This window comes from Choloepus didactylus, chromosome 4 (assembly GCF_015220235.1).
Source record: "Choloepus didactylus isolate mChoDid1 chromosome 4, mChoDid1.pri, whole genome shotgun sequence".
Lineage (NCBI taxonomy): Eukaryota > Metazoa > Chordata > Mammalia > Pilosa > Megalonychidae > Choloepus > Choloepus didactylus.
Genome location: NC_051310.1, coordinates 67,290,705 through 67,310,305, shown reverse-complemented (window position 1 = coordinate 67,310,305; position 19,601 = coordinate 67,290,705). Strand labels below are relative to the sequence as shown.

The 19,601-nt window shown below is 43.9% G+C and overlaps 1 protein-coding gene across 1 annotated transcript in view; it reads right to left on the bottom strand.

Moving 5' to 3' along the window:
* The window catches only part of OCA2 (OCA2 melanosomal transmembrane protein), a 386,050-nt gene that overhangs the window by 206,841 nt on the left and 159,608 nt on the right, over positions 1–19,601 (bottom strand). Inside the window, exons 11-15 of the mRNA XM_037832810.1 lie at positions 17,496–17,561; positions 16,359–16,415; positions 15,170–15,294; positions 12,553–12,691; positions 2,591–2,723 (exon numbers count right to left, since the gene is read on the bottom strand). Of these exons, the coding sequence (XP_037688738.1) occupies positions 2,591–2,723; positions 12,553–12,691; positions 15,170–15,294; positions 16,359–16,415; positions 17,496–17,561 (520 nt within the window). The remainder of the gene's footprint in view (positions 1–2,590; positions 2,724–12,552; positions 12,692–15,169; positions 15,295–16,358; positions 16,416–17,495; positions 17,562–19,601) is intronic.

The window sequence follows — 19,601 nt, the reverse complement described above, 5'->3', positions numbered from 1 at the left end:
ACGTCCAAGGTAACACATCAGTAATCGGGTACCTTCACTGGAGATGGCCAATGGCATCCGGAAAACCTCTGTTAGCTGGGAAGGCACATGGCTGGCGTCTGCTCCAAAGTTCTGGTTTCAAAATGGCTTCTCCCAGGACATTCCTCTCTAGCAAGCTTGCTCCTCTTCAAATAACATCACTCACAGCTGCACTGCCTTTAGTCTCTTTGAGTCAGCATGTTTTATATGGCTCCACTGATCAAGGCCCAGCCCCCGAATGGGCGGGGCCACACCTCCATGGGAACATCTCATCAAAATTATCATTACCCACAGCTGGGTGGGGCACATTCCAAGCAAATCTCTGCCCCACAAGACCACAAAGATAATGGCATTTGGGGGACACAATACATTCAAACCGGCACAATATGTTAAGATGTAATTAGGGTCCCAGGGCCCCAATCACTGCCTGGGTCAGGGCCAACCAAATCTTCTAACACCACTGAAAGCAAAAATCCCAAAAAGCCCACTCATCCTCCAAAATGAGTTGGACGATGCCAACGGGCTGGTCCTGTCCCACAGGAAGCTCTCGCCACACTGCTGCCAGACTGTCCCCTTCTCCCCGAGAGCCAGGGGCTCAGGCCCCCAGCCTTCTCCCCACACTGGGGTTAGCCTCAGCAAATGAGGCTCCCATCCCTTGTGGACAGCTGGAAGCAGCCTTCATTAGCACACATCGCCTTCTTTCAGAAGGCCGAGGGGCCACCCAGGGATTTCTTATTCCTTGATTTCATCTGAAGTACCATTTTCATAGCCACAAAGGTATTCCAATTTTTTGTGCATTTGGTCATTAAACACTGCCTAAAATAGCAGTTTCTGCTTATCTGATTTTCCTTGTAGAGGTGACTAAGTTTTCCCAAGAACAAGCTTGTTTTATGTATAGGAATATGTCTAAGTGACTCTCAGAAGGTATATAAGACAATGTTTTCCTAACTGGAACAGAAATAGATTCTGAATCACAGGAAAGTCACACATGGCAGGAAGGCAGGGCCACCACCCCATGTGTAATGTTGGCAAGAACAGTCACTGCAAGTCACCAGAAAGGCAATTTGATTATCTTATTAAAATTAAACAAAAATCAAAACACCATAAAATACAAGGACAGAGGAATAGTATGGGATGAAGAAGATAAAAATAAAATCTTTGTATGCTGCAAACTCTAAGTACGGACTATCAACCCTTTCATCTGAGGTCACGGAGGAAGGAAACCCCATCAGTCCAAGGGGCCTGCTGCTCATCAACTGTACAGGGTTGCCTTCTGAGTCCCCCAAGAGGAGGCTGGCTGGTTCCCAAGGGATCTGCATCTGTAATCTATATCCTAATAGTGACGTTCTCAATAAAATACCCACTGACATTTTTAAGTGAGGAGAATGCAAAGCAATAAAGACAGCTGCAAGCCCACTTCCTGCAGGCTGATACCTCACCAACGTGCTTTTGATTCGCATGTTTAAATTGCACCTCTGTCCTGGACTATGACCCCATTTTGTTATCCCATTTAATACTCCAACTGTTGCATAAGATGAGAACATCCATCTACATGGTATATTTGTACTGCGTGCTATTGGTGTATGTGTTTCATCATGTCACAACATTTGAACCATGTATGGTGGCCATTACTTCCCACCTGTCACCCATCTCACTTTATAGGCAGTGAAAGAGACATAGCTCACAAATCTAAACACCCTAAAAGCAGACAGTCACCCTGATGTTCTAAATGTGATAACACTTCCCACCTTGTTGTGGGAACTTCCCTGAACTTACCCTGAAAAAAAAAAAAAATTATATATATTCTGGTTTGAAATTGTCATGGAACCAAGAAGAGCCATGATCTTTTAACCCAATGTTGTTGGGTGGAACATACTGATTGAGAGTTTCCATGAAGATGTGACTCACCCACCTGTGGGTGACACCTTTGATTGGGTTATTTCCATGAGGTGTGGCCCCACCCATTCAGGGTGGGTCTTGATTAGTTCACTGGAGTATTTAGGAGAGAAGCTAAGAGCTGACACACACTCAGATGCTTGCTGACTCCTAGAGACACTTGGAGATGCAGACAGAAGGACGTTTGGAGATGCTAAGCTAAGAGACGAAGCCCAGAGTTTGCTCTGGAGAAGCTAAGAGAAGACTCCCAGATGCTTAGAGAGAAATGTCCTGGGAGAAAGAAGTAAGGATGCACAGGAGCTGAGAGAGAGAAGTGAAGACAGAAGCCCGGAGGCATTTTGGAGAAAGCCATTTGGAAACCAGAACCTGGGAGTAAAGGACCAGCAGATGCCAGCCACATGCCTGCACAGTGGACAGAGGTGTTCCGGATGCCATCAGTCTTTCTTCAGAAAGGTATCCTCATGTTGATGCTGTAGTTTGGACACTTTTATGGCCTTAGAACTGTAAACATGTAACCTAATAAATCCCCTTTATAAAAACCAACCCATTTCTGGTATTTTGCATGATGGCAGCTCTAGCAAACTGGAACTGTATATATATGTGTGTATATATACATATGTATATATATATAACAGCAATGAAATCTGAAGATACATGAAAAGGTGCTGATACTCACCAACAATCTCACTGGGCTCCTTGTTATAAAGCTTTTTGTTCCAATAAAGAAGTCTGAGGAATGGAAAGGAGACCAGGAGAACGAGGCAAATCCCAACAAACATGTGTGCTGTGAATCCCGCAAAATCCAGGCCCTGGAAATGGAAAAGGAGGGTGAAATGGCAGGCCCAGGCTTCTCTGTCCAGCTGGCAGCTCCCTGCTCAGGGCTCCCCAGGGACCGAGTGCTGAAGCCGAGCAGGGGAGCACCAGGTAATGGCGGCGGGGGACGCCCAGCGGAGAGAGAGTACAGCCCCACTCGAGGTCAGCACCCAGCATGGAGCTCTGGAACTTGTGCCCTTTACCACAATAGAGAAGACCCTGAAGATTTATTTTTCTCTTTTATGCTAGAAAATGAATTCTTACATGAATGGCAAGCACCTTAGGAGGGAAAAAGCAAAACAGGCTCTCCCATCTAATTTCAAACTTGGCTTGGTTTGCCAAACATAACAACCATAAAGTTTTGACCCATTTAGCAATGATGGGACAATTGAAAAAAAGAAAATTGATAGGTAGATTGAAGAAAAAAAAAGGCGTAAGGCATCCTAGGGGTGTCTTCACAACAAAATAATGCAGCACAGAATGAAAATATTTGGTTGCCATCAGTGTTGTAATGGGTGAATTTATCAAGTAAGAGCAATGCAGAACAGATAAATCCAAACTGGTGATGTTAAGAATTAATACAGGCAGCTACAATGCACAGAAGGATGAAGCATTTCGACTGAGCTCATCAGGTGGGTGTGTCTGGGCCTTGCACACCTGTGCCCCAGAACCCTGCTCCCCTCAGCTGTGTTTCTACGCAAAGCCAGCCCTGTCACACAGCAACACAGGGCTTTACTCTGTCTCTTCCTTCTTGCAAGGTGGTGGTTCTATCTTGACACTTTCCTCCCCACCATCCCCCCACACACAGTTATTTTCTTTTCAATTTTGTACATTATCCTCATTCAATGAAGTAAGTGGCCAAATGTAGAGGTGCAAAACAACCAAAATTGGGCCCACTGGAATCAGATTGGCTCATTCACAGCCTTGTAAGCTGCATGCATTTATGGAGAATTCAGCCCTGGGACTCCAGGCCACCAGTACCGTCTTCTAGGAAGGTGATCTCAGGCTAGATCTGGGATGTCAGAAGAGTCAAATGATTCATAGGGGGTGGTTTAAGTCAAATTGCTTATTTTAATTCTTCAGAGGAAAAACTCACAGAAGTTGTTACAGAGTGTTTAACTTCATCAATTGGATGTTTTGTGAAATGTTCAAGTCTAATCTGAAAATAGAATCATGTTTGGAGCTCAAATAAGGAGAGTTCCGCAGCAATCTAGGAACCGGTGATGAAAAAGCCGATGAATCTTGTATTGGACCTTCCTATTTAGAAATCTATAGTCCACATGGGTGGAGCTGCTCCTAAAATGACTGAAATGTATCACCTCACAGTTCTGGGGTGGAAGTCCTAAGTCAAGTGTCGGCAGGGCCGTGAAGGCTCTGAGGTCTGCAGGGAGGAACCTGCTGCAGACCCCTCTCCTGGCTTCTGCGGTTGGCTGGCAGTCCTCGGTGTTCCTTGGTTGTGGCACAACCCAATCTCCATCTCACTCATCACACGTCATTCTCACTCGCTTTGCTTATCTGATTCTGATCCTCCCCTTCTTATAAGGAACAAGCCATATTGGATTAATGGCCCACTCTAATCCAGTTTGGCCTCATCTTAACTTATAACATCTTCAAAGACCTTGTTTCCAAATAAGGTCACATTCTCCAGACCAGGGGCTACACTTGGACATGTCCTTTGTGGGAGACACAGCTCAACCCAGAGATACAGATGTGGAAGTTCCAGCACACAGGACTGGTGGTGGGCCAGCTCCATCGCAGAAGACATGGCCCAAGAGGGAAAAGCAGTCAGAGAAGAACCCTGGGGCCCGTGACTACTGAAGAGGTGTGTGGGGAGAAAACCCTGTGCCGGGCATCCTGGCACGCTCAGGGAGGGCATGGAAAAGCCATTCTTTGAACTGTAAGACGGTACCCAGAAGAATGAGGGAACACGAGTCCTCCAAGGAGAACTTTCAAGTAGTGTGGAAAAGATAGCTGGTCAAAAGGTAGGTGAAAAGTTGTGCTCACTTCTAATGATTCTCCCTGGAGGAGACACAAGTGAGCAAGTGTAACCAGCACACTGGCACCTGCCAGCAGGTGAGGGGAAGGAGGTGCACGTGCAACCCGGAGGCCTGCAGAGCCAGGCTTCCAGGTGGGGTGGGGAGGGGGAGTTGTGATTGTCAGCATGGTGAGGGGGCAGGCCTGCAGATCTTTCCACCCACCCATTCAGTGCTGGAAATCCTAACAGTGCCCTTCCAGGAGACTGGAGGCTAATGAGAAGGGGTGAAAATGTAAGTGGAAAGCACTCCCCTCACACACTTCTCTAACTCTGCCTATTCCTCAGAGATTATCCATAATTTGCCAGGTGTGACATTTTTTTACCATTCCAAAGGCTGATTTGTTTATTACTTACCTGAATTTCATATTACACATTAATTTTCTTTGTGAATATTTCAAAATTTAATTTCAAAGTTAAATTTTGTTTTATAATCTTTTTTCTTCCTATTTCAGTTGATTGATGAACCAAATACTGCAAAATAAATTTGTGCATTGTGTAATGCAAATGGATGCCTGCTCTGTCATTATTAATGACGCTTTATACGTTAGATATCACTGAAGGCGCCTTCCCTGGGAACTCATTTCTGTCTCCATTATCTCTGAACTGCTGTCACATAAAGTAAGAGCGCTTGATTAGCCACAGACGGCCGTTCATTAGATTTATTTTCTGTGAGAAACTGCTTAACCCAGAAATTCAGGGGCGGTCCTTTGGGTGGAAGACAAGGAAGTCGGTGTAAACAAGGATGGCCCTAAGGCCGCGGCACATCCCCAAAGGTGTCCCCTGTCCACATAGCTCTGAAAACGTGCCGGGAGCCTGAGCCGGGCCTCCGCCGCGCTCCAGCTGGGGGTTTGTGGGCGTGGCGGGGGGCGTGGGCGTAGCTGGGATGGGCGTGGCTTTGGGGCGTGGCTATGGTGGGCGGGGCTTGTGCGGGTGGGCGTGGCTGTGTGGGCGTGGGGTGGGCGTGGCTGTCTGAGGGTGGGCGTGGCTCCGCAGAGCGCGCCTTCCCTCCGCATAGGACCCGGGACCCGAGACCCAGGGCCTGTCTCCAGTCTCAGCCTATCGCGTAGAGAATTCAGAGACGCTAGAGGCAGGCTGCAACGGCAGAATCAGTTCAATTTGTATCCAAGGACAGAGTGCCTAGGATTTTACATTAATAGTAATGAGATGCCAGCTAGGAACAGAGTATTGATTAATATTTTGTCATAAAAAGATAGAAATTAACAAAAATGGAAAGCCAAGTCCAGAAGCAACTTAATGAAATACGTAGCCCACATTCTTACTCCACCTTCATGCTATTTCTATACCTAGTCTATAACCACAGCCTGTATTTTCTTCTAGAGAGTTCAAATTTTAGATTTTACACTTATGTCTATGATCACTTTGAGTTAATTTTTAGATACAGTGGTGGTATGGATAGAATTTCACTTTTCCTATATGTAAATATCAAATTCTTTCTAGAGTGTCTGTGAAAAAGACTCTTTCCTCCACTGAATTGACTCTGCGCCAACGTGGCTGTGTCAAAACTCAGTTGTGTATGTATGTGTGGGTTTACGTCAGGTTTCCTCTTTGGTTCCATTTGTGCCCTATCTTGATGCCAGAGCCTCACAGTCTTAATTATTGTGGTTTTATAAGTAGTCTTGAAATTAGGTAGTATTAGCCTTCCCATTTTGTTCTTCACTTTCAATATTCTTTAGACGATTTTGGATATTTTGAATTTCCATATAAATGTTAGAATCAGGTTCTTGATTTCCACAAAAAAAGAAAGAAAGAAAGAAAAAGAGAGAGAGAGAAAGAAAGAAAGAAAGAAAGAAAGAAAGAAAAAAGAAGCAGCAGCAGCCTGCTGTGGTTCCCATGGGAATTGTCTTCATTTACAGATCAATTTGGGGAAAATTGATATACAATAATATTGCATCTTGTGACCCATAAACAAAGTATATCCCTCCATTTACTTAAGCCTTCTGTAATTACTTTCTGCAATATTTTGTAGTTCTAAGTGTAAAGGTCTTAAATATTTTTGACAGATTTATCCAGAAGTATTTTATATATTCATGCTATTTAAAATGCATTTCATTTTCAATTTCCAGTAGCCTATTGCTAGACTATTCTATATTGATTTTTGTATATTGTATACAATTTTTGTTTATCGATTTTACATCCCACAACCTCACCAAATTTACTAATCAGTTTTAGAAGCTTTTGTGTAGATCCCATCATGATTTCTACATGAACATCATGCCATCTGCAAACAATTCTTTCTTTCTAATAGGTATGCCTTGTGTTTCTTTTCTTGTGTATTGTACCAGTTAGAACCTCCATGTTGAATAGAAGTTGTAAAAGCAGACATCCTGTCTTGTTTCTGATCTTAGGAGGAAACATTCAGGTTTGCCTAATCAAGTATCATGTTAGTTATGTGCTTTTCAAAGGTATCCTTTATCAAGTTGAGGAAGTTCTCTTCTAACCCTACATGGTTGAGAGATGTTATCAGTAATGGTGTTGGATTTTGCCAAATGTTTTTTCTTCCTCTATTGAGATATTACATGGATTTTCTCTTTTAGTTCATGTGCCAGTTTGTATATATTATGTCCCCCAGAAAAAAGCCATATTCTTTAATGCAATCTTGTAGGAGCCAATGTATTAGTGTTGATTGGGTTGGAACTTTTGATTGGATAATTTCCATGGAGGTGTTACCCCACCCATTCAGGGTGGGTCTGAATTAAATCACTGGAGCCATATAAATGAACTGACAGAAGGAACACAGAGAACAACTGAGAGTGACATTTTGGAGAGTTACTGCAGCTGAGACAGACATTTTGAAGATGGCCCTTGGAAGCTGACACTGACATTTTGGAGAATGCCATTCTGAAATGCAACCTGAGATCAGCAGATGCCAGCCACATGCCTTCCGAGCTAACAGAGGTTTTCCAGATGCCAATGGCCTTTCTCCAGTGAAGGTACCCTACTGTTGACGTCTTACCTCAGACACTTTATGGCCTTAAGACTATAACTGTGTAACCAAATAAATGCCCTTCATAAAAGGCAATCCATTTATGGTGTTTTGCAAAATGGCAGCATTAGCAAACCAGAACAGTTTGTTAGCTTAGTAAATTATGTTGATTGATTTTCAGTTATTACACCAACCTTGCATTCCTGGGATAAACTCAACTTGGTCATGAGGCATTATCTAATTTATATATCATTGAATTAGATCCCTATTTTTCCTTTTAGTTTTTCACATATGTTTGTAAGAATATACAGTTTTATTTTCTTATACTAGTTTTGTCTGGTTTAGATATCCGGGCCTCACAGAATGAGTTTGGAAATATTCCCTCCTCTTCAATTTACTGTAAACTTTTGCATCAAATTGGTATTATGGTATTTTTCTTTCTTAAAAATTTGGTAAAAATCAACAAAGAAGCCTTCCTGGCCTGGGGTTTTCTTATTTGCTTTTTTTGTTTTGTGGTTTTGTTTTCTTCTTTTTGCTTTGTTATTATTTTTTTAGTGGGAAGGTTTTTAACTAAAAATTTGATTTCTTTAATAGATATAGGGCAACTCAGGTTATCTAGCTTTACTTGAGTGAGATTTATTAGTTTGTGTCTTTTGAGGAATTTGCCCATTTCATCTAAGTTGTCAAAATTATTGGCATTATACTTCCTAACTATGTTTTTAATATCTGCATACTCTGTAGTGCTGTCATCTCTTTATAATTTGTAATTTGTGTCTTCTTCCTTATTTCCCTCATCAGTTGGCCAGAAGTGTGTCAATATTTATGATTTTGATAAGGAACCAGCTTTTATTTTCATTGACTTTCTCTACTCTTTTTCTTTTTCTGGCCTTATAATTTTCTTCTGTTTATTTTTAGTTTAATTTGCTCTTCTCTTTCTAGTTTCTTAGGGTAGAAGCTGAGGTCATTGATTTGAGACTTCTTTCTTCTTTTCTAATATAGGTGTTAGAGCAGGGACCAGCAAACTAAAGCCCTCAGGCTGGCCACTCATTGTTTGTTTGTTTTCCACTGCAAATCTGTTTATTTCTGTGGGCAGATGGGCAGCATTGTCTTCATATAAGGTCAGCATGCAGAGTGCCACATGAAATGATAGGACAGCCACTTGTCTATAAACAGAACAGTCTGGTAGAACAACGGTTGTGCATCACTTGAACTCTGGATGGAGTGGGGGCTAAGGAATCCTCTTACTCAGTTCCCAGCAATCTAAGAATTACAGGTGGGAAGGGGCTTGGTCAGGGTTATAGATAAGGTCAAAAGTCTCACAAGTCTAAACTATTTGTGTCCACCCTGAAACCGAAACTGAATAATAGCTTCATAAGGTCACTTGAACATTTGTGACACAGGAATGACACAGACCCACTTTATAGATGAGGCAACTGAGATCAGAATGTTGAGTGACTTGTCCAAGATCACATAATGATTAAATCATGGAATTGTGGTCAGAGTAGAGAGAGCAAAGATTTTTAAATGACACATGGAAATTCAAGTTTTTACTTATTATGGCTTTTCCTGTGTTCCCCCCAGAATTTGGTCAAAATCTCTCAGCATATCAGTCAAGATTCTCTTTTTAGTGGACATGACAGAGAGAAATATGTTATCATCAAAAAAAGATGATCCTAACCTTTCTATGTGGACATGTCTTCCACAACATTCTTACCTTGCCTTTTTTCTGCCTCATGTAACTGTCGATGATGGGCCACCAGGGTCTGGGGAGTTGTTTCTTCACTCTGTGTGGTTTTTGTGGAATTTTATTTTCTCTGTCTATTGGCTAGTGCTGTCTGCCTGTCCAACACTCCTGCTTTGGTGCTCCTTGCAGGGTCCCACATTCATATTTGAGGAACCAGGTGCCTGCACCTGTCTGATAAGGATGGATATTTTATCTTATGTAAAATGCAGAGCCTTTCATTTTACAAGCTTGAGTCAGGTCCAAAAGAACACACGTTTTGCTGTTGTTGGGTGGAAGTTGTCTATAAATGTCCACTAGGTCAAGTTGGTAGATAATGTGCTCAAGTCTTCTATATTCTTGCTGATTTTTGTCTACTTGTTCCATAAATTATTGAGAAAAGGGTATTGAAATCGCTAATTATAACTGAGGATGTATCTTTTGCTCCTTACAGTTCTATCACTTTTAGTTTTATGTATTTTCAAGCTCTGCCATTGGTTGTATAAATGTTCAGGATTGTTATGTCTTCTTTATGAATTTACCCCTTCATTATCATGAAATGCCCTTCTTTGATCCTGGTAATATTCTTTGCTCTACAGTCTACTTTGTCAGATATTAACATAGCCACTCCTGCTTTCTTCTAACAAGTCTTAATACAGTATATATTTTGCTGTTCCTTTACTTTTATTTACTTTTTTATATTTTAAGTGTGTGTTTTGTAAGCAGCGTAGAGTTATATCATGCTTTTTTCTTCCTGTTCAATTTGACAATCCCTGCCTTTTAAGTGAGATGTTTAGTCCATTTACATTTATATGATTATTAATATGGTTAGGTTTAAGTCTTGCTATTTTTCTATTTATCTGATCCTGGAAACTTTCTTAAGGGAATAAACTAGGGATATCAAAGAGTTCACATCTTTGGTTTCTTGTCTCTAGGGGATCACTGTCCTTTTCTGCCTGATGCCATGTCTTGATAACCATTATTCCATATATTTTGTCTGTTGCACGCAAGCAAAACAGTCCCTGGTTCCCATCTTAACCAAAAGCAGAGGTTGTGCTCTCTATCTTATTCATGTAGACTCCAGAGGTCTACATGCCTCAAAATATTAGGGTGTTGGGTTTATAACAATAGTCTCATTTGTGTGATTTATTATTTTCTATAATAAATTTATTCCTATAGAATAAAAATAATGAAACAAGTGTTGCATTTTAAATATAGTTCTCTCCCTTGTAGCAGGTGCCCCCAGGACAGATCTCAGGGCTCTTTCACTCTGATGTGCTCCAGGGTGACATGATCATAGAACAGCAGAGGCTGAACAACTCAGCTCCTGCAGCAAGGCTGGTGAAGTCCTGCCAGGCCTAAGCTAAGTGTCAAGTTTAGCTAAGACATCTGAGTTATACCCCAAATCTCAGATACATGAGGTGGACCGCAAACATGCCGTCAACACTTTAGAGTCACAAACTCAGAGTTAAGTATTTTTAAGGAAGACAACACACACCTATATGGGCTCGCACACACACACACACACACACACACACACACACACACACACACACACACACACATGAACATATGACCTATGATAAGGAAAACTAATTTGGAAGAATTTTTACTGATATCTCACAGTAGGGAGACTGAAATTTTTCTAGTGAGCAAAGAATGACAAATAGAAATTAGCTATATAGTTCTAATTTTTAACTTTTAAGATATGTAAAGTATCATTTGCATGTCTTTAATATTTTGTCTTTAGTGTACAAAGAAATTATATATTATAATTTATAATGGCTTTTAAAGAATTTCTAAAAACCTTCAGTTTGTGGCCCTTTTTTTAAAAAAAAGTACTTAAGTCTTTCTTCAATGGATGTCTACCATGCTCAGAAGGAAATACCATATCTCCAGAGGGAGGGAACAGATCATTTGGTTTTTGATATTAGTTGGAAAACCTCTCAGTTCCTATTAATTCAATATATTAGGACTAAGTAGATCAAGTTATCCAATCATTTCTTTTAAAATATGCAGGGGTATTGGCCTACCCCACCTCGATGGTTGCTAACATGACCACAGACATAGGGGACTGGTGGTTTGATGGGTTGAGCCCTCTACCATAGGTTTTACCCTTGGGAAGATGGTTGCTGCAAAGGAGAGGCTAGACCTCCCTATATTTGTGCCTAAGAGCCTCCTCCCGAATGCCTCTTTATTGCTCAGATGTGGCCCTGTCTCTCTAGCTAAGCCAACTTGAAAGGTGAAATCACTGCCCTCCCCCCTACGTGGGATCAGACACCCAGGGGAGTGAATCTCCCTGGCAACGTGGAATACGACTCCCGGGGAGGAATGTAGACCCGGCATCGTGGGATGGAGAACATCTTCTTGACTAAAAGGGGGATGTGAAAGGAAATGAAATAAGCTTCAGTGGCAGAGAAATTCCAAAAGGAGCTGAGAGTTCACTCTGGTGGGCACTCTTACACACACTTTAGACAATCCTTTTTAAGTTCTAAAGAATTGGGGTAGCTGGTGGTGGATACCTGAAACTATCAAACTACAACCCAGAACCCATGAATCTCGAAGACAATTGTATTAAAATGTAGCTTATGAGGGGTGACAATGGGATTGGGAAAGCCATAAGGACCACACTCCACTTTGTCTAGTTTATGGATGGATGAGTAGAAAAATAGGGGAAGGAAACAAACAAACAAACAGACAAAGGTACCCAGTGTTCTTTTTTACTTCAATTGCTCTTTTTCACTTTAATTATTATTCTTGTTATTTTTGTGTGTGTGCTAATGAAGGTGTCAGGGATTGATTTAGGTGATGAATGTACAACTATGTAATGGTACTGTGAACAATCGAATGTACGATTTGTTTTGTATGACTGCGTGGTATATGAATATATCTCAATAAAATGAAGATTAAAAAAAAAATATTATGAGAATGAGAATGCAATCAATTCAGACCACCTAACTCTACCTTGTAGGGTCAGTGAACTAACATCCCATTCTTGAGATGACAGTCGTACCTAACATGAAGAGGTAACATAGATGAGCTTGATTTCTAGCAAAGACATCCATGTTGTGCTCAGTAAGCTGAGGTCTACATTTATTGCAAGGAACCTGTTACACTGATACATACCATCTTCCTCAGCTCCTGGTTGGAAACAATAATGACATTTGGTGGGTCTCCAATGGCGGTGGCGGCTCCTCCAATGTTTGTGAAGATCACTTCTGCAATCAGGACTTGTCTTGGGTCGAGGTTGAGCACCTCACATAATCTGTCACAAGTGGAGGGAAATGAAAATAGCTCCACATATTCACATCAACAAAGGCCAGTGGGGAACCCAAATGTCTACAAACCACTTGCCGGTACAGGAAGGCACATGCACAAATACACACACACACACACACACACCATGAGAAGGCAATGCTGGGGAGGAGCGGGGATGAAAGACTAGAACCTCAGCTTAGAGCTGGCTCTGGGAGAGTCACATTTCTTCCTGAAGTCAGCCTGCCTCTGAGCCATCCATCTGACGCCCTGTACCCCCACAGGTCTGAGGGAGCACAGTTCCCCGTGCACAGGTCCCCAGTGAGAGCAGGCCCAGCCCAGGTGAATGTGCACTCTCCGGGCCAGGGTAGGGGGCACAGCAGGGGCCTCAGCCTGCCCAGTGGAGCCTGCCGGCTAGCCCCTCACCCCTGTCCCCTTCCCAGATGCTGATCCCTAAGCTCTCGCCTCGCCCCCCCCCCGGTACCTACTAAACACAGACTCCTTCCGCATAAAGGGAACACACATGCCCAGCAGTGGTTCTCCACCAGAGCTGGCCTTTAGAGCCATCTGGGAGCTTTAAAGCCTTGTTACCCAGTCTCACCCAGACCTGTCCCTGCCAAAACCAAAATTACAGACACACTCCAGGGTGCACACAGATAGGAAAGACTGCACTAAAGAAAGTCTAGAAAATATACAGTCATGTCCTCCACACCTGCCCATTCCACACTGCCCACTTCTGGGCTGACCAGAATCCCTGTTGAAGCCACGGGTATTCCCGGAATCCTCCAGCCACCAGTTCAGAATGTAGCCAGACAGACAGCCTTTCCCCGAGCTGGTCTGAGGGAGGGGCTGGCCCAAGGAGCCGTTCGCAAGCAGAGGAAGTACCAATATCTGGGGACCTGGAGCAAAAGCGACTCTACAAAGGAGCATCAGGCCCCCAGCAAGCCCACCCGGACATGCTTCTACAGAAAATAATTACTGTGCATCAATATACAACACTAGAAAGGGCACAGAGATAGCATCCTACCTAAAGGGCCCTGGCTGCACAAATATGCACAACTAATATTGTTCAGACCAGGCAAAAGTAGAGTAATATGACCAAAGCGGATGAAGTCAGGAAGTGAATCTAGAACACTAAAACTTGAATCCTGGAAGATGTCATTTTTAGACTACTGTAACATAAAATTGCAAAGCAAGTTCCTAAAGAAGTGAGGATATAGATAGATTCTGCAAGACCGAGAAGAACCTCTCAGCCCACAAAGCTGCAAGGGATGTGGGGAACACTTCCTGCAGCTCCTCAGCCCTGGAAACGAGTTCTCAACTCTCACCCGGCTGGCATCAGAACAGAGCAGTGAGACACTGAGGTGAGGCATGTTTTGGTAGCACTCTGGCTCTCAAATTATTGTTGGCCACAGGGTTGGTCAGAGGAGGTGGGTATGGCCCAGAGAGCACATCCCATGGTCCACCTCCTGCCCTCTGAGATGTCCAAGGGGCATGGCTTGACACTGTTGGTAGTTTATAGCCCCCTTCAAGAGCTTTCCTGCCATCCCTCATTCATCCTCAGAAAACTCCCCAGGTACTGGAAGGCACTGACCCACCCACTCTGCAGAGTCAGTCACTTTGATTGCACAAACGAGCAGAGCAGCAGAAGTGACTTGTCCAGGGTCCCTCCTAAACCAAGCAAGACTGGCCCTCTAAGGCTTACTCCCTTGAGCCCCGAGGGAAGCCCTGCCTCATCTCCCTGTAGCCCAGGACTGAGCAGAGAGCCACCATGTGATGGATCCATGCAGGGGAGGACCCAGGCTTGGGTGGCCGAGGAACCACCTTTAAGATAAGGAACACAAAGTTATGGGTACAAAACAGGGTTCCTGGCATTGGAAGGGGTCTATGCCAGAACAGGGTCTGAAGTTTAAGCTTCAGAAGATTCTGCGTAAATGGCTTCTGGTGCTCATGAATCTCTAATAATTGATGTGGGTGGAATCAAAAGACGCTGAATTGAACTAAACTGAATTTCTTTTTCCCATCATTACCCTGCAAAGCCTTGCCAGCCTGGCTGAGTAGTTGGCCTGGCAGCCACCAAGTTCCACAAGCAGGGGCACCCCTGGTGCAGCCCTGCGGTGGCCACCCCAATCTCTCCTAGCCAGTGCCCAAGTGAGGGGACACAGTGGGTGGGGGTGGCTCCTAGTGCCTGCTTGCTTGCACTTCAGATTCTTGTCTGTTTGTCCCCCCATTAAAGCATAATCTCCATGAAACTAGCCCCATGACTTCTGCCTGCCTGCAGGTGTTTGTGCAGCAGCAGCGGCTTCTATGGCTGTGACAACGTGGGGCACATACAATGCCCTGAAGTTCAGACAAATCTGCTCTGCAAACCATCAGCTCAACGGCCCCTCAGTAAGCCTGTGAGATGGGCAGATAGACACCATCATCCCTCTGCAGATGTCAGAAGGAGCCTTGGCCACAGATGTGCAGACAGCAGGGGTCCACGTACCTGATGGTCACGGGGGTGAAAAGCAGCATGGTGGTGACATTGTCCAGGAAGGCAGAGAGGACAGCAGCCATGAGACACAGCATGAGGATCATGGCCCACACGCTGCCCCGGGAGAGCCGGTAGGCCTGGACGCACACACAGACACGAGACAGGAAGGTGGTTCAGACAACGGACTCGCCCTGCCCACTGGCGACGTGAGGAAGCCCACCGCCTGGAGGACTGAGACGCCCACCCAGGGACTCCTAAGTCTGCTATGCTGAGAGGACAAAGGCCGCTCTGGGTGCCACGGTCCCTGGACCTTCTAAATCTGCCCCGGCCTCCGTCCTCTTCTATCTGGTTTTCCTTCGCCAGCTGCCCAGCTGTGGTCAGTGGGTCCCAAGGTGAGGCCGCTCAACCCCGCCCATGTCTTTGGTCTTTCACTTTCATGTGCTGGTCACACAGCCTGGGCTGGGCACCTGGGGCCCGTGTGAACTTGGCACCTGGGAATCTAAGGGATATTTTTGGGGTTTGGGGGCCATGGTTTGGGGAGGAAGAAGCCAGATGTCTACCTTAGAATATGCAAGATGGTGCACAAAGGTGATGAAAAGCACAGCATGGTTCTATCCTCCAGAGTTCAGAAGGGCTTTGCTGAGTCAGTAAGTTTTTCAAAAAACTTTTCACTTTTAAAAAAAAATCAATCTTTTACACTAGTTTTGACCTCCTCTTGCCAACTCTGAATGATAAAAACATTTGCCCTTTGCAAATTCTGAAGGTCAGAACATGCTAGTGGATTTCCCCAGGTTATAAAAGTGAATGCTTATATGTTCAATATTTAGAAGCTATCATTAAAATTATTTCACCAAAAGGCAAAGTAATCAGAAGCTGATGACTTGAAATATTTACATACTTGAAAATGCAAAACAATTTTTGATGTGTAATGCTCAACCTGCCAATTTAAATAATATTACAAAACATTCAATCTGAGTTCTCTTTTCCTTGATCTCCCTCTTCAGGTATTTATTGAGAAGTTTTAAGTGTTGCTTAGAGCCATATAACTTCTTAGTACAGCAACCATAGTCGGAGTTGCAGAAGTGATTTTGAAAAGGATGCAACTTTAAAATATTTGCTGTACATGGTAGTTTTGCAAGGGTGGAAAAATAAATATATCAATTAATTTATGTGCAACTATTGAATACTACATCAAACCTACCTTGACAGCACAATAATCAAAAAATCCAGTTTCTGAAAATACAGCTACTAAAATCATCTATGGGGGAAAGAGAGAAAGGAGACAAGGAGAATTAAAAGACTACCACATTGAAACAATATCAGATTGTTCAGTTACCATTCTGAGCTGTGGCCTTTCAGAGAAAGCTACCACATCACCGCGTTCTCCATTCTTTAGCTAAAAGCCCATCATCTTCTAGCGTAGTCACCTCACCCCCAACGAAGATAACTAATTAGCTACCTGAATGGAGCCTCTTGCTAGTGGACCATGGATTTGTCCCCAAGGTACACTATCATTCCATCTAATTCTCAGCAAACCCTAGATGCCATTACTGTTTCCTTTCCATGGGGTAGGACACGGTGGGGGGAGAGGGGAGGAGTGGGGACCTGCCCACAGACAAAACTCCAGACGCAGGTAAAGAATGGACGAGAATGTGGCTTCTACCCCTAACTGTCCACACAAACAACAGTTAAACGTTTGTTTCTTAAAATAATTAAACTGATTTTTGTCACCAATTTGATCAAGACATGCAAATAAGAGAAATGACATCGAAAGGATTATTTTCTGGGTGCCAAATGAACCCATAATGCCCACTCTTTATGGGTATTTAAGTTCCTCTACTGCAAGTCGATCTGGGATGTTCTTTACAGTCCATGGGCCACAGCTGCCCCTGCACAGTGGCCTCCTGAATTGTCAGGTAAATTAACAAACACATGAACTGTTGCTTCAGGACAAGTTCTTCCTTTATCCACACAATTAAATGTACTTTTGTAGCCACCAAAACATTTTTATGAATCCTTTATTTGGGATATTCATTGCACCTTATATTTTAAGGGTAGTAACTCAAAAAGTTCCTCACTTTTCTAAGTAGTAATTATTTTTCAGCATTGGACAGGTCTTAGACTTAAATTCTATGGCTAACTAACCGGAGCACAGTCATTCACTCCCTCCTCAGGAGGGATGGGCTGCCAGGCACTAACACTTCTCAATCAAGCCCTGGCTGTCAAGCGGGGCAGCGTCTTTGGCGTAATGAAGGAGTGTCAGTGACAACAAAACAGGCAACCGCTCTCAGGTCACAGCGGGTTTGGAGCTATGTCCCACCAGGAGGATGGTAATTACCATGCCAAACAGCAGGGCCAAGGTCTCGAAATCAATCCACTGCACCACGTGGTCCAGGCTTGGTCTCTACAATCAAAGACAAATGCGCCAGTTAGTCCTGGGCAAGGCCCACCCGCAGCGAGCTGTAAAAACATGCCTCCCTTTACCGCAGACTACTCTGTGGGCCAGAATCAGAAACCACGCTGCCCACCTGCCTTCGCAATGGGATATCACCTCCGAAAAACACTGGTGATACAGGTCACCTGTCTTGTCAGACCTATGCATTTAGTAACTGAGGAAAAAACCAAGCCTATCCCTGGCAATTCTATGAAGTGTCACATGGATTTTTGCAGGACGGGCCCTTTTTAGTTACGTTCTTAGTGTAGGCCAACATGACAATGACTTCAGGGACATCACTTGTCCTACATCTCAAAGCCCTTCTCCTGCCCATTCCCATCTGGTCTAACAGCCGTGTAGAGGGGGAAGGCGGGGTCATCACCAACTGGGAACTGGGAACGAGAGGGAGGTGACCCCGCTGCACAGCTCTGCCTGCTGGGAAGGCGTCCCATGGCAGTGTCCCCAAGCCAGGGTGTTTCACTACAGCATGTGCCCACTGTGTGTCACGTGAGGGATTTTTTAAAACAAAATAGGACATACACATCTCCTTTAACAATTAACAAAAATAGCAGTGGTTTTCTGTTTAAGTTTTAGGATTCTAGGGCATTTTACTTTTAGGGTTAGCATTTGTTCAGACCAACTCTAGCCAAGGAAAAGGTCAAGTTCTTACTATTGCTTTCAGGCTGGGTCTACATTCATTTAAAAATTTTTTTAAAATTTAAACAAATAATTAACAGAACACACCCCACCCCTCCACAGCAGTTTTTAAAACTTGTTATTGTTCACTGGAATGAATGGCATCTAATAGTTGTTTCCAGGACAATCTGTTGAATTCCACAGAGCTGTTCTCAACCCCATGTCTGTCTGTTGCCCCGTACCTGTCTGGGGTCCCCTTAGTTTGGCTCCAAAATTGCCTTCAGACCCTCCAGGTATCTCCAGCTGCATTCAGCCTCCCCGGCTTCCCACATTCACTCCGCATGTGCCTGCCCAATTGACCATCTTTAGACCCAGACAGTACCCTCTCCCTCCCAGGCACCCCTCCGGGGGTCTCCTGTCTGCAGCACACAGCCCTACCCCCACCATCTCCCACCCTCTGCTCCAGCCTGGGTGGTCTCCAGCCCCAAGGTGTGCTCGTTTGTTAACTACCCCAGGAAAGGCCATGTGATTATATACCATTCTTGTGGTATTTCCATGGAGATGTGACACACCCAATTGTGGGTGGGAACTTTTGATTAGATTATTTCCATGGAGGTGTGATCTTACCCATTAATTAGTTTATTGGCATCCTCTATGAGAAGATAAAAGGCAGAGACATTTTGAGAGAACTGAGAGATACTTAGAAAACACCCAGAGACATTTTGGAGACAGCTGTTGAAACCAGAACAAGGAGAGAAGCTAAGAGATGAAATCCAGAGTTTGCCCCAGACTAGCTACTAGAGGACCCCCAGATGCTTAGAGACAGAAACGCCCTTGGAGAAACAAGCAGAAGGACCCAGAGAAACTAAGACAGAAGCCCAGAGATATTTTGGAGAAAGCCATTGTGAAACCAGAGCCTGGGAGAGAAGGACCATCAGACATTGCCGTGTGCCTGCCCATGTGACAGAGGAACCCCAGATGCCATCAGCCTTTCTTCAGAGAAGGTATCCTCCTGCTGATGCCTTAGCTTGGACATTTTCATGGCCTTAGAATTGTAACTTGTAACTTAATAAATCTCCATTGTTAAAAGCCAAACCATTTCTGGTGTATTGTGTTCCGGCAGCTTTAGCAAGCCGAAACCCAAGAGTTGGCATCACCCAGGACCAACTCGTTTAACCCGTCAGCTACATGGCCCTGGGTAAGTGCATAAACTTGATGAGCCTTTCCCCAGTTGGACATAAAATGAGGAATAACACCAGTGGGATGTATGTGTGTGTGTGTGTGTGTGTGTGTGTGCATAATAAAATTAAATGAAAAATATTCATCAATGTGATGAAGTTTCCTAGTTTGGATCTCTAGCGTGGTTCCTGAAGA